This window comes from Pseudopipra pipra, chromosome W (genome assembly GCF_036250125.1).
Source record: "Pseudopipra pipra isolate bDixPip1 chromosome W, bDixPip1.hap1, whole genome shotgun sequence".
Lineage (NCBI taxonomy): Eukaryota > Metazoa > Chordata > Aves > Passeriformes > Pipridae > Pseudopipra > Pseudopipra pipra.
The window spans coordinates 39,206,501-39,221,557 of NC_087580.1; the positions used below are offsets into that span (position 1 = coordinate 39,206,501).

General features: G+C 48.8%; 1 protein-coding gene and 1 pseudogene across 1 annotated transcript; both read right to left on the reverse strand.

Moving 5' to 3' along the window:
- The window catches only part of LOC135405243 (zinc finger protein 850-like), a 419,536-nt pseudogene that overhangs the window by 196,226 nt on the left and 208,253 nt on the right, over positions 1 to 15,057 (reverse strand).
- LOC135404691 (olfactory receptor 14J1-like) lies at positions 4,346 to 5,361 on the reverse strand. Its single transcript, XM_064639431.1, has one exon. The coding sequence runs from the start codon at positions 5,303 to 5,305 to the stop codon at positions 4,346 to 4,348; it is 960 nt and encodes a 319-aa protein (XP_064495501.1). The 5' UTR covers positions 5,306 to 5,361.

The window sequence follows — 15,057 nt, forward strand, 5'->3', positions numbered from 1 at the left end:
GTCCCCTTGGGAGCCCACAACCAGCAGTGCTGAGGGAGGCCCTGGCAGCTCCCCAGCACCTCCCTCTCAGTGGGACACCTCTGGCAGCCTCTCCCAGCTCCAGAACCCTCCAACACTCCAAAGACCCTCGCTGGTGCCCAGGACAATTCTGATCCCCCTCAACAAACACTCCTCCAGCTGTGACCCTTGTCTGTTGGGAAACACAAAGGGATTTGGGGGAATGTTTCCCTGACAAGGAGGAGAATTTGGGAGAGGGACCTTTCCACACCCAGCTCTTGATGTGTTCACACATCTCTGCCTGGGTTTGGGTGTGAATTGACTGTGGTGGGAATGTTGTTATTGGGAATCTATAATTCAGTCACTGTTAAAATTGTAGCAAATGCTATTGAATCACTTGAAAACTGTTCAATTGATCAATGATTAAGTGCTACTAATCTCTTTTGCCCCCTTGGCTTTGGATACAAATCCTTTGCACCCTGACCCTCTTGCATCCCAAGGCTCTGTGTAAATTATTCCCTTTCATAAAAATATATATTTTTTTCGTGATGTCCACTTTAAAATCTTCCTCCTTAGCTAAACTACAGAACAACTCCAATTAGCTGTAGGAGTAGGACTCTTGAAGACTTGAAGACAATTAAAGGAAGAGAAATAATTTGTTTTCCTGTGTTTTAATGGTCCCAAAGTGTGTTTGGAGTTGCATCAGCTGTCAGTCCAAGATGGGCCATGTCAGAACTGGTGAGGTTGGGGGTGAGGAGCAAGGTTGATCATCCAGGGTCAGTGTGGATCTCCTGAGGAGACACTCAGCATCAAGATCACTTGGAGAACACCTTTATCACCTCTTCTCTGAACTTAAAAATATCCATCCTTGAATTAAAAAAAAAAAAAAGTACAAACTTGGAAGACTTGTTTTGAAATTGCCTTGAAGACAATTAAAGGAAAACAAAGAGATCCTGAGGGATTTCTGCATTTTAATGAGCCCCACAGTGTGTTTGCAGCCCAGCCCATCACCCTGAGGTACTGAGAGAAGATTGAAGCAGCTGCTCAAGAAGTCAGAAGCCAAAGTCCAAGTGCCTTGAAGCATTGCTGGGCCCCACTGAGGGCAGGCACTGCCAAAGCCTCCCCAGGGACTCCTTGGAGCAGCTCCTTGGAGGCCAGGAGTGCAGGCAGACAAAGGCTCTGGGCAGGCCCCTGCAATGCTGAGCAAAGCCTGCCTTGGTTTTGTGGAGCACAAAGGCCAAGGCCTGAGCCCCAGGCCCTGGCCCAGCAGATCCTGTCCCTCCCGGCTGGCTCAGGGCTGTTTGGGGGGCACTGGGATGGGAGGGGGAGGAACAACAAAGGCCCAAAACTGGGCAACCCCTGCCAGGCTCCTGAGGGAGGGGCGAGGCAGAAACCAAGTGCAGAACCTGCCAGAAAAGTGGCTTGTGGTGGCCTGAGTGGCAGAGGCAGCTGCCAGAGGCAAGGGGACAAAGGCCTGGGTGCCTTTGGGCCTTGCAGCCCTGCCAGAGCCCTTGGCCATCTCTCCTGCAGGCTGTCCTGCCCTGGCCCTGCTGCTGCTCTGGCCTTGCAGGCTGCACACACCCCTCCTGCTTTCCCACCCCCTCCCAGCAGCATTTCTAGACCCTCCCTGATGTCTCTGCACCAGCTCTGGCTGTTCCCTGGAACACAAAGCCATGGGCTGATCCTGACTCTCTCTGGGTGAGCTCTTGCAGCACAAGGGTCCCCATTGAGCAACATTTCTTTTTCCTCACCTTCAATCTGAACCTTCAATGCTACTCTTTGTTGGGATTTCATTCTATTTCCAATACAGAGAAAAGCTCCTTCTTGTCAGATCTCCTCTAGACCCTCTCCAGTTCTTCCTCATTCCTCCAGAATGGGGAACCTCACAGACAGAGAGACCAGTCCAGATGTGGTGACCCCAGGGCTGAGTCCATGGAGATGACAACTCCCTTGTCTGGGTGCCCACACTCCCCCTAAGGCAGCCCCATGTGCAGTTGGCCTTAAATCAAGGGGCCATTCTGATTCTTTGTAAGGTCACAGAATCAAGTGGCACCGTGACACTGCAGGGCCTCATGGAACCAAAGGAATGCAGGGACACTGTGGAATCTCATGGAACCAAGGGACCATTGTGACATGCGGGGTCTCTTTGGAACAAAAGGAACCCTGAGATATCTCAGATCCTCATGGAACCAAGGGGCCACTGTGCCTCCCCAGAACTCCATGGAATCAAGCAGAGCCGCTGCCTCCCCCCCGCCGCTGCACGGACCGGAGTCGCCGGCTCTGCCCTGCTTGGACACCTCTGGAGTCAGCGTGTTCTTGGGCAGCACAACTGATCTCAGACCAGAGGGTTTCCCAGATTTCGCTTTGCCCCCTCTTTCCCATGGTTTTGTTTTTTGTTCTTTTTTCATTCAGGGGGAAAAGGGGGAAGGGAGGCAGGTGTTGATCCCTGTTTTTATCTGTTTACAAAGGGGAGTTGGGGCAGGGGGGTGACAGGAGGCAATTTCTCTCTCCGCTGAAGCTTTGAACTGTTCTGTTGGTATTGCTGGTTTTGCTACTCTATTTCTTGTCAGTAACTCTTATTTTTTCACTTATACCTCCTTGTATTTTGTCTCCCTGTAGTGGTGGGGAATAAAAGGGGAGCAAATTCATTTTATTGGAGTTCCCACCCCAATATGTGTCTTTAAACCAGGACAGGTTGCTCAAGGGCTCCCTGAAATTTGGCATCATTCACAAAGGATGCATTTTGTCCCATTGTAAAGGAAGATAATAAAGAGGTTCTATAGTGATGTTCAAGGGCTGCTCACTGAGGGATTTCATCAGGAAGTTGCTGCCAAGAGGACTTTGTACCTTGGATTTTATTTGACATTCTTCATTCAGCAACTTCCCACCCACCACATCTCCCACTTCTTCAGTCCAGCTCTCACCAATCTGTCTCTAGGAGAGCACAGGAGATCATGTCAAGAGGCTTGATAAAGTCTGGGCACACAACATCCCCTTCTATTCCCTCCCACAAGGGGTCTGCAATCCCTGCCTTGTCCTTCCCATGACTGGCAATGGCTGCAGGAGGACTTGCCCTATCCCCTTCCCTGCTGAGCCTGAGCAATCTGGAACTCTGCCAACCCTCCTTGCTGCCCTGTTTGCAGACTGCTTCCATGTCTGCCTTTGCCAAGGCCCCAGGAAACTCTGGGGTGGCTCTGGCTTTTCCAAGTGTTTGGGAGAGGTCTCCCAGTGACACTGCCCAGCCTTCTCAATAGCCCTGACACCAAAACCTTTTCAATATCCCACAGTTCCTTTTTAGTGCCCAGGACACAACACAAGTTGTCCTGGTTGTTCTGGAGAATGAGAAGGGATTTCTCCCTTGAGGCCAACCCCTCCAATTGGATTTGAGTGCAGCTGAAAGGTTTGCTCAGCATTTTCCCCCTTTTCCTCCCTGCCCTGAAGGTTTCTAGCCCTCAGGCTGGAGCTGAGGGGGTTGGGCAGGTGCCTGAGGAGGGGGTAGAACAAGGGCTGTGTCCAACTGTGCCAGGAGGGCTGTGCTGGGCAAGGATGAGGAGGCTGCAGAAAACAGTGGCACTGGGGAGGGGAGAGGAGCAGCTGGAGAGACCTTGTGCCTGCCCACACTGGGCAGGAGCTGCCCCAGGATGGCAGCTCTGAAGCACTCACAAGATGTCCCTGTGAACAGGAGGGGAAGACTGGATCTAAAACTGGAACCTGGAAAGCAGAGAGCAGGAGTGTCATGGTGTCACTGCAGGAGAGTTCCAGCCCTGGAGCAAGGTCACAGAAGAAGTGACCCAGTACATGCAGTGCCCTCAGAAGATGACACAGCATCCTGGAGATGCTGGAAGGGAGCCCAGCTCTGCTTCACAAGTTCCCAGGGCCTGTCCCTGCCTGTGCTCCAAAGGCTTCCAGCCCACAGGACTGTGCTCAGAGAGCACTCAGGCCAAAAAGTGAGAAAGGGGCTCAGGAGGACAGTGTGGAAGTGGCAAGAGAGCAGCTCTGGAAAGACCAAGCCCTGCTGCTCCCTGGCAGTGCTGCTGGGCTGGGATTATTGTCCCCTTCCCGTTTGCAAATACACCCTGTCCTGCAGTGTGCTGTCCTTTAGGAACATCTGAGAAGAAGGGTCTTGGACAAAGAAGGCACTGCAGGGTCCTTTATTTTGTTTAAATACTCAGAGAGCACAATTCATCATTTATACAGTCTCTGTGTCAAAATCAAAAAGTGGACATAAAATTAGAAATGGGGTGCCTAAGAATATTTAATTGCAAAGGAAATTATTGCAAGAACTTGATGACCTTCACGAAAAAGCTGAGCAGGAAGGCTGGGCTATTAAGGAGTCCCATTCTGAATGCTACAAACCAGAAACCAGGCAATTTATTGCACTGGAAAAGCATCCAGTCATCATTTTCCTCAGGGCATCCTTGAGCTCCTGGTTCCTCAGGCTGTAGATGAAGGGGTTCAGTGCTGGAGGAACCATCGAGTATAGAACTGATAGTGCCAGATCCAGGGATGGGGATGAGGACGAGGGGGGCTTCAGGTAGGCGAACATACCAGTGCTGACGAACAGGGAGACCACAGCCAGGTGAGGGAGGCATGTGGAAAAGGCTTTGTGCCGTCCCTGCTGAGAGGGGATCCTCAGCACAGCCCTGAAGATCTGCACATAGGAGAACACAATGAAAACGAAACAACCAAATGCTAAAGAGATAGTAAACCAGAGAAGCCCAATTTCCCTGAGGTAGCCTGAGTGTGAGCAGGAGAGCTTGAGGATGGCAGGGATTTCACAGAAGAACTGGTCCAGGGCATTGCCCTGGCACAGGGGCAGGGAAAATGTACTGGCTGTGTGCAGCAGAGCATTGAGAAACGCAGTGGCCCAGGCAGCTGCTGCCATGTGGGCACAAGCTCTGCTGCCCAGGAGGGTCCCGTAGTGCAGGGGTTTGCAGATGGCAACGTAGCGGTCGTAGCACATGATGGTGAGGAGGAAATACTCTGCTAAGATGAAGAAATAAAAGTAAAAGAGCTGTGCAGCACATCCCATATAAGAGATGGTTGTGGTGTCCCAGAGGGAATTGTGCATGGCTTTGGGGACAGTGGTGCAGATGCAGCCCAGGTCTGTGAGGGAGAGGTTGAGCAGGAAGAAGCCCATGGGGGTGTGCAGGTGGTGGTCACAGGCTACGGCACTGAGGATGAGGCCATTGGCCAGGAGGGCAGCCAGGGAGATGGCCAGGAAGAGCCAGAAGTGCAGGAGCTGCAGCTCCCTCCTGTCTGAGAATGCCAGGAGGAGGAACTGGGTGAGGGAGCTGCTGTTGGACATTTGCTGTTCCTTAGGCCAGGGTCTGTTCAGAAAAGGAAAGCACAGGGAACAATTAAGACAGCCCCCTCTCAGCAAAGGCAGTGCAGTTTTCAGGGAAGTCCCCTCCAAGTCAAGGCATTTTTTTACTGGTTTGTGCTCTCTGAGGGTGCTGTGAGGAGCAGGAGCTCTGGCCATGTGCTGCCAAGGACTCAGCCATCCAAGTCACTGTCCTTGCCCACAGCCCTTCTGCCCCAGCCCTGGGAGCAGCTCCCCGGGCCGGCTGAGAGCTGCCCCTGGCAGGCAGCAGAGTCCCTGCCCAGCACAGTGCCCTGGGCTGCAGGACCCTCCTCTGCCCCACAGCCCTGGGCACCCCTGGCTGCACCCCCGGCTTCAGCTCTTCCAAAGTGACCCAAAACAGCCCCTGCTCACCCATCCCATCAGCTGGGGCTGGGCCAGCTTTAGGAGATGCCTCCAGGAGCTGCCCCTGCACTGCCCTGCAGCCACAGACTCACCATGTGCAGCCCTGCCAAGATTCCTCCTGCAGGGAGCTCTCAGCCATCCTGCCAAGTGCTGAGCCCCTTGAAGCTCTGTCTGTGCCCTGCTGGTGTCCCTGAGCTGCCCTGGCAGTGCCCTCAGCCCTGCTGGGCTGTGCAGAGGAGCTGCTCACCAGCAGAGCTGTCTCTTTGAAGCTCTTCTTGCTTGCCAGGAGCTCCCTGTGTGCCAGGAGCCCGGCCCAGCTCAGCAGCACAGCAACAGCCCCAGGCATTTAATGACCCCCAGGGGGGTTTGTCGTTGTTTACATGAGACTCAGTCCCTGAGAGGAAGTTCAAACAACTTTTCAAGAAGTCAAAATGAGATTGAAACACTGAAGTTTCTTGTAGTGCTAATGAGTCTCACTGAGGGGCACAACTGAGAAAGTGTCCCCAGGTTCCAGTTAGATCAGAAGACTGCAGACAGTGATGACAAGGATGGACAAGCAAGGGAAAGGTGGCTCTGATGCTGAAGAAACCTTGACTTGTTTTCTTAATTCAGAGGACCAAGCCCTGACCCCAGCCCCTGGGAAGGCAGATCCTGTCCCTGCCTCATTCCTCAGGGCTCTTCCTGGGGCACTGGGATGTGGGATGTGCAATGCCAAGGGCAGGACCATGGGGTGGCACCTGCCAGGCTGCTGAGCAGGGACAAGGAGGCCATGAGGCCCCAGGGCTGCAAGGGGCACTCCCCTCCTCCTGGCATCAGGGGCACAGACAGCAGCCCTGGCCAAAGGCCTGCAGAAGGTGGCTCTCTCAGGGCCTTTCAACTTCTCCCCCTCCGTCTCCTCTCCAGTCCAGGCTGTCCTACGGTGTCCATGCCCTGCCCCTTTCCCTGCAGGCTGTCCTCCTCCCCCCGGCTGCCCCACCTGGCTGGCACCTTCCTGCACTGACATCTCTGCATCCTCCCTGGCTCTTCCTGCACACACAAAGCCTTGGGCTCATCCAGACTCCTTCTTTGTGACATATTGCACCACAACACTGACCTCAGAGGGAAATTTCTGACTTCTTGTCACCAGTCTAGGCCACCCCAGCTGCCCTTGGTGGCACTAGTTCTTTCTTAGGCTTTTTTCTGACAGGAAGAAAAGCTCCACCAGCTCTGACACTCCCCTTCCAGACCTCTCAGGCTGCTCCTCTACTGTCCTCAATCTTCACACCACTGACCCCTGAGTCCTCAGCCTCTATATACGGGTCATGTGTTTGAGGCCCCAAATTCCATCCTGGGAGATCTCTGGGACCTCTCCAAGGTTTTGAAGATGACAATAGACTGCTCTTATCCCAGGAAACACAGAATGACACTTTTTTCCAAGGGTTGTCTTGGCAGAATGAGGCACATCATCTTTAAACTTTCTGGCACAAGGGAGCTCTGAGCTCTGGGTACGGAGGGAGGTCCAAATGCCAACCACTGGAGTGGGAGCTACAAATCATCAGGTCTGGTGTTCTTTGGAGGGCCAGACACTGGTGAGAGTGGTGTGTGTGTGTGCACATGGAAGGACCTGAAGGGCACAATGAACTGTCTCAAAACACTGTCAAAGCAGGAAAATCCCATAAGGCACCACAGCACATAAGCACTGGTGGCAAACAGGAAGGCCTTTAATTCCAAGGCCTAAAGGGAGGTGAAGGTTTGGAAGTAGCCCCCAGGACAGAATTGCACTGTGCAGACTGTGGGAAAGAGCAGACAGCCCCAACAGGAAGCCAGGGCTGGTAAGGCAGGTCTGGGGAACCCATCCAGACAAAGATTCCCACCTGCAGACTGGAAGCACACTAGGCAAAACTCCCACCGTGGCAAGCTGTGGGAAAGGAAGCAAGTCCTTGTAGACGTGCCAGCCCAAGCTGTGGGAACAGCATCTACCCCCTAAATACCCGGGGCTTGGGCTGTATAAAAGTGATAGCCCAGAAACACAACTTGGGGACCCTCCACTGAGCAGAGCAGGGTGAAGAAGGACAGGTGGGAGCCTCAGGGATCTACATGGTGTGATACATTTACTTCATCTCTGTCTCTCTCTCACTTTCTTCCCACCACCCTCTTCTTCTCTCTCTTTCCATTTCTTTCTCTCTCTCTCCCTTCTATTTACTGTTAAATCAAAGCTGGACTGCTGACTTTGGCACATGGTCTCCTTTGCAGCTGAATTTGGGCAGAGACATCTCTTAATAATGGGAACCTGAGAGTATCCATGAGGTTTTACAGTGTGGGAATGGCCACTGGATTCCATGAGGTTCCACAGAGTCTCAGGGTCCATTTGGCTTCGTAAGGCTGTGCAGTGTGATAATGAACCTTTGATTCCATGGGTTTGCAAAATGTCTCAGGACTCCTTTGGTTCTAGGAGGCCCCACATATCACAGTGGCCCCTTGGTTCCATGAGATTCCACAGTGTCCCAGGATTCCTTTGTTTCCATGAGCCCTGCAGTGTCACAATGGCCCCTTGATTCCATGAGGTTCCACAGTGCCAATATGGGCCCTTGATTTCTTGAGGTCCACAGTGTCCCAGGGTCCGTTGTCTCCATGATGCTCTGCAGTGTCACAGTTGCCTCTGAGTCCCCAAGGTTCCTCAGTGTCACAATGGCCCCTGATTCTACGAGGTCCCAAAATGTCTCAGGGCTCCCTTGGTTCTATGAGGCCCTTCATGGAACAATTCTCCCTTGATTCCATGAGATTCCACAGTGTTCCAGGGTTCCTTTGGCTCCAGAAGGCCCTACAGTGTCACAAGGGTCCCTGGGTTCCTTAAGGTTCCACAATGTCCTTGCTGGAACACACAGGGCTGTAATGTTGTCACCCCTGCAGAGCTGCCTCCAGCTCTGGGCTCCAGCACAGGAAGGACATGGACCTGTTGGAGCGAGTGCAGAGGAGACCATCAAAGTGATCAGAGGGATGGAGTAGCTCTGCTGTGAGGAAAGGCTGAGAGAATTGGCATTGTTCAGGCTGGAGAAGAGAAGGCTTTGGGGTGACCTAATTGTGGCCTTGCAGTGCCTGAAGGGAGTCAAGAAGAAAGATGGAGAGAGACTTTGGACAAGGGCCTGGAGTGACAGGAGAAGGGGCAGTGGCTTCACACTGAGAAAGGGAAGGGTTAGATGGGATATTAGGAAGAATTTGTGGACTGTGATGGTAGTGAGATCCTGGCACAGGTTGCTCAGAGAAGTTTTGGCTGCCCCATCCCTGGAAGTGTTCATGGCCAGGTTGGATGGGGCTCTGAGCTCTGAGTCTGGTGGAAGGTGTCCCTGCCCATGGCAGGGGGTTGGACTGAGATGCTCTTTAAGGTCCCTTCCAACCCAAACCATTCCATGATTCTGTGACTGGTGGGGGATGTGGTGGTTGGAGCTGATGGGCACAGAGACCCCAAAATGATGGAGTTTTCATTCTGGGTGGAGGAAGGAGGGGGCAGCAGAACTGACACATTGGACTGCTGGTGGTCAGACTTTGTCCTGTTTGGGAGACTGACTGATCTGGGTGTGAGTGTGGATGTGCTGGAGGGCAGGAAGGCTCTGCAGAGGGATCTGGACAGGCTGGATCAATAAGGCCAAGTGTCAGGGCCTGCCCTTGGCTCCCAACAACCCCTGGAACGCTCCAGGCTGGGGGCAGAGGGGCTGGAGAGCTGCTCAGCAGGAAGGGACTTGGGGGTGCTGCTTGACAGGGGCTGGATATGAGGCAGAGTGTGTCCAGGGGGGCAAGAAGGCCAAGGGCATCGTGGCCTTTGTGGAGAAGAGTGTGGCCAGCAGGAGCAGAGAACTGATTGCCCCTCTGTGCTGGGCACTGGGGAGGCCCCAGCTGGAGTGCTGTGTCCAGTTCTGGGCCCTCAGTGCCAAAAGGCCCTGGAGGGGCTGGAGCGTGTCCAGAGAAGGGAACGGAGCTGGGGAAGGCTCTGGAAAACATGTCTGCTGAGGGACGGCTGAGGGAACTGGGCTTGTTGAGTGTGGAGAAGGGGAGGCTCAGGGGGGACCTCATTTCTCTCTGCAATGACCTGAAAGGAGGTTTTAGTGGGTGTGGGGGTTGGTCTCTTCTGCAAAGCCTTTAGTGACAGGAAGAGAGGAAATGGCCTTAAATTGCATCAGGCAAGGTTCATATTAGATATTCAAAAACCATTTTTCCCCTGAGAGAGTGTTCAGGCATTGGAACAAGTAGCCCAGGGAGGTGGTGCAGTCTCTGGAATTGTTCAGATGACATCTGAATGTGGCACTTTGGGATGGGGTTTAGGGGTGATTCTGGTGCTGCTGGGTTTACAGTTGGACTAGAAGATCTGGAAGGTCTTTTCCATCCTTGATGATTCTGTGATTCTCTGACCTGTCATCCCTGTTTGCAGGTTTGTGCTCTAACAAGACCCTGGGGATGTTTTCTCTGTTGGGTGGGTCCACAGAGATTGTGTTGTGTGAGCTTTTTTCCTCCACAATCAAAACAAGGAGTAATTAATGCTAAATCCAGCAGGTGGCTTTCAAGGAATAACTTGGTCCAGTTTGTCCAACTGTGTCCAAACAGGTGAGGAAAATCTGGAACTTTAGAAGGGTTATTTTTTTTACCTCATTAGCAGGATATCCAGGGGTGCACCAAGTGCCTGCCAGTGAGGAGCACAAGAGACCAGTAGACAGTGACAATATTGTTCTAATGTTAATGTCACTGGAGCACAGAGTGAGATCACATCAGAATTATGTTTCTTTAATTAGTGATTGGGAATAAAGTCAAATCACATATTTGATGACCCTTTAGGATTTATTTCACACTCTTAACACTAAGGTATTTTGCAGCTGGACTTTGAATAAGGTTCCATGGTATATTGCAAATTTCTATCTCAAGGTAACAGTCTACTTCTTCCCAAAGAAATTCTCAGCAGCTAACACCCTTCCATCATCTTGCTCTTTCCCTGATGGCTTGAGCTTGTTGCTCCTTTGGGTAAATACCCATTTGACACAATGCACTGGGCAGCTTCTGCCAAGTGCCACTGAATCTCACTTCTTCCCTTGCCTTGAGGTAGTTGTGCTTTAAGAATCTGGCTGTTCAGATGCCCTGAAATGTCTCTAGTATTTCAATGGGAAGAAGCTTCAAGATGTGCTGTTTGGCACACATGAAAAATGACCTGCCCAGAGAGCCATGGGAATGTAGGTGCTGCTCAGTAATGCCCCTTGACTGGGACAGGCACTGCTGATGATTTTTTCCTTCCCCTCTCTGATTCCATTCCCACTGTTTTGTACAGACTCCTTGGGGTCAGATTTTGTACTGTACAGTTTGAGAAGTTAGTGCAGATGTGTGTTTGCAGGCATGTTCTTCTTCTGCATTTCCTGATCAAATTCAGGAAACTGATACCTGGCTTGAGCTTTTTTTTTTCCTCCATAGTACTATTTTTATTTATTTCTCCAGAACAGCTTGAGAAAATGAAGGTACACTTAGCCCCAGTTTCCTTGCTGCTGTAATCTCTTGACCTTTTTTTCTTTTCCCCTCCCCCAAACTGAAACCCAAGGTCAGGAATGTGGTTGGAATTCCAGGCCCCAGTCTGGGGGAGGGGACACTTTCAGTCCCCAGGGGTAGAAGCCACTGCTTTGTTTATCAACAGGGAAAGGAAAGCCCAGGATTTCTGGTTCTCCAAGCAGCAGCACTGGCAGGGAAGAGAACTGCTGGCTTGGATGGAAGATGGTTGATAGAAAAGTAGTGATGGCTCACAGGGGGAGAGGAATAACGTGTTATTTGTGGGTGTAAAGGGGGAGATGACAAGCTAACAAGGTAGTGGAAGCCACGGGAACAGGAAAAGGAGGGCTTAGAGGAGACAGATCAGGACAGAAGGAGAGACCATCATGTTTCAGCCCCTGAATATCAAATCTTAGGAGATAATGAAGGAAAGTAGAAATGAACCTCACCTGTCCTTTGGTGAGTTTCCAAATGGATCAGCTGTCATATTTTAAGGAGGGTGTATTCCAGGGAACTTAACACAGAAAAGTGACCCCATCAAATGACACATGCATAGGGATTCCTTATGGGTGATTTTTACATGAGAGAACACATACACATGCAAAGATTTGAAAGCATTTTGGAATAAAAAATATTGAAAGAGCCAAATCTATAAATAGACACTTGGAGAGATACTCAGCACAAACAATATATTTGCATTTTCATGTTTTGCTCATGTGCACATGTAAATCAGTTTGTAGGACCTGTATTTTGAGTTCCTATAGTCATACAGAGAACTATACATAAAGACATCATATTGAGGTTCTGGTTTTATCCCCAAATCTATGTTTATCAAATTGATACTTAAAGATGTTCTAATACAGTACTGTGCATTACTACCTCTCATTTTAAAATGTGTTAAAAACAGATTTTTTTTTTGTCCCTGATGTTTCTACAAAGTACTTATATTTTACTCTACATTTCAGAGCTCTTTAATCCAGTGCTCACAAGCCAATCTACGTCTTGATGACAGAGTTCCCATTTAACAATATAGACAGCATAATGCTACTGGTAATTAAGCTTTTACTGCCTGCTTTTATACAGTGATCTGAGCTGTAGTTTTGCTGTGGTGGTTCCAATTCCTAAACTTAACTGTATTTATACCATGTTTGTAGGCAGCAGGCCCAGTCTTCACGTAAGGTTAAATACATAACACTGGAATCTCTCTGCTGTTAACAGACACAAACATGTCTATTGAACCTGTATATTTTGGAATTTGGTTCTGTTGCTGTATTTACTTTGTAAAATGCTGTGGAACAGATTTGGAGAGGGCATTTGTGTTTCCATTTGTGAATGGTATTAGTGCATTTTGAGGGTGTGCACTGATTTGTTTTGATCTAAAAGACTGCCATGTGCATCATGTTAGGGCTTCAGTCACCAAAGATTTTGTAAGAGTTGAGCTGTACTCTAAGAAATTATTGTCTTTCCAGGGCTGGTTTTTGTGGTTTTTTTTGGTGGTGTTTTTTTTTTTTTTTTTTTTTTTTTTTTTTTTGTGTTTTTTTTTTTTTTCTGGCCAGAAAAACCCTGTGTCTGTGTTTGTTGGTAGGGGCAGAAACACTTTGAACCTGGAAAATAAGTATGGCCTCTTAATTGTAATTTTAAGTAAAGGTAGTAGCTTCTGAGAGAAAAAAAATGCATTCTTAATTCATTACTGATTCTTTCAACACGGAATTCTGTGAGTGTGTTTCAGTGCAAACAGTGTCTCTAAATTTGAGTATGGTCATTGTGTTGGAACAAGTTTAATCAGAGACCTTTCATGTGACAGAAGAACAACTCTGAGCTGGCTCTAAGCAGTGGTTTGCTGGAACCAGGCTCAGTGATGTTTATGCAGGTGTGCTCACAGGGTTGTGTGTTCAATGCCCTTTCAGTTCAGCAAAACTTGCTTTACAAAAGAACTAAACCCCCCAACACTGTAGTAAATCTGGGCACCCTCCCAGATTTACTAATGCAGAGCCACGACAGTGCAGCCCTTCTCTCATTAAAATGAGGCTGAGTCAGTCCACTGATCCCTGCACACTCACAGAGGAAATGGATCAGTTCTGGAGCTTTGATTTCTCTTTCTTATATCTAAATACACACATCTAACCGTCCAAATGTTCACACATGGTGTATAGATAATATATATATATATGTTAGGATGCAGCTCTAATCTGTACAGGAACACACAGAGCTGTATTCGCTCCCAGTTTCCCCCATGACATTAAGGAATGGATTTGGGTGCTCATTTTGTTAGGAATGTCTGGGGTTTTCTTCCTAGCTAAGTAGAAAAGGAGGCTTTAAATTTTTAAATAGTTAATTATATAATTTTTATGGGTTTATATATCACATTATATATACACACATATTCATATATGTGTGTATACACTATCCTGTGTCCCTTCTGTGTTCTGTGCTATGGAGTGACTATATTTTTGTTCTAAGCTAATTCACTGCTGCTGTTTTGGGTACAACTAATGTCAAGCAGAAAACCTGTAACATGCCAGAAACAGGCTACAGTGGGTTGAAGACACAGCTTATGTTTGACTGTGTGTAAATACAGAGAGTTAGTTGGGTTTATCTGATAGCCTGGCAGAAAGAGAGAGGAGCAGGACAAACTGTTTTCAGTAACTGTGCTGTTCAGACACCTGATAAGATGGAGAGTGCTTTGGAACTACTGATGTCCTTTGAATAAGAAAAGAATAATGAGGTCCATTGGCACTGGCTTATCAGGAAGGAAGTAAAATGCCAGCACTTTCACATGAGCAAAAGGAAATGTTTTAGGCACTTTGGGCCATTTTTCCCTTAAAATTAAATAGCAGGGTGCTTTTGAGTGTGCTGTAAGGAGTGGAAGGATTTATTACCTTGACAGAATGACAGGTAAATGTGTTCAGAGAGGAGTCCTCAGCAACAAGAACAGCTCTTTGGATAAGTGGCCACATCTATTCCTGCCTTTGGTACAGATTCAGGAATTCTCTCCTTTCTTTCTCCATGAAGTGCAGTGGCTCACTTACAATGTGCAGTTTTTCAGAGTGTCACACACTTGTGCATTTTGTAATATCCTGGCAGCATGTTTGATATTGGGCGTGTAACAGGCTGTTCATAAAATAATGTTGGATCATTGACTGGTGTGTCCTCTGCCTTCAGTCCCTGGGTATTTTCATGTTCAAAAAGAATATATCTCAGCCTGTGCTGGGAAGGGAAGGTGTGATTCACCATTAACTTACCCCAGCAGGCATGAAACATGCTCAGATGCACTATTATCTTCTCAAAGTTTACTGATTTTTATTTTTGTACCTTTTCAAAATTTATTTCTAGGTTCTTTCACATGCTTACAATTAATTTGGGGATATTCAAATTCGATGAATGATAGTGCAAGAACACATTTGATTGATTTTGGATTCTAACTGATTCCTGTCAACGAGATCCCTGTGACACTCCGAAATCAATGATATGTGATTCAACCAAGGCACCACTGGTCTGTACATTAGGTAGCAGTTGGGAATTTAGGAACTAAATGTTCACAAGCTATAAATGGAGAAAATGTTTAGATTTCAATAGCCCTTTGTTTGGCATTTATTCACCCAAATATGTTTCTTGGGAAAGTTAGTTTTCCAAAGTGTAGAGGATTGGTTAGAAATGCGAGGACATATGAACATGGCTAAGGCTATGGATGAGTTGCTAAAGTATAAGACGCAGTCTGACTAGGCCCATGAGAAAGTGTGAGATAGCAGGGCCGTGAGAAAGCAGCAACGTCCTTGGGTATTCTAAATTGGGCTGAAAAACAGGAGCTAGGCATTACCAAAACAGAGACACTTAACGAGCCACCTGTGTAAACAATG

Bases quoted from the DNA above. Each gene is read 5' to 3' on its own strand.
- LOC135404691 (XM_064639431.1), bottom strand. From the start codon at position 5,305: ATGTCCAACAGCAGCTCCCTCACCCAGTTCCTCCTCCTGGCATTCTCA.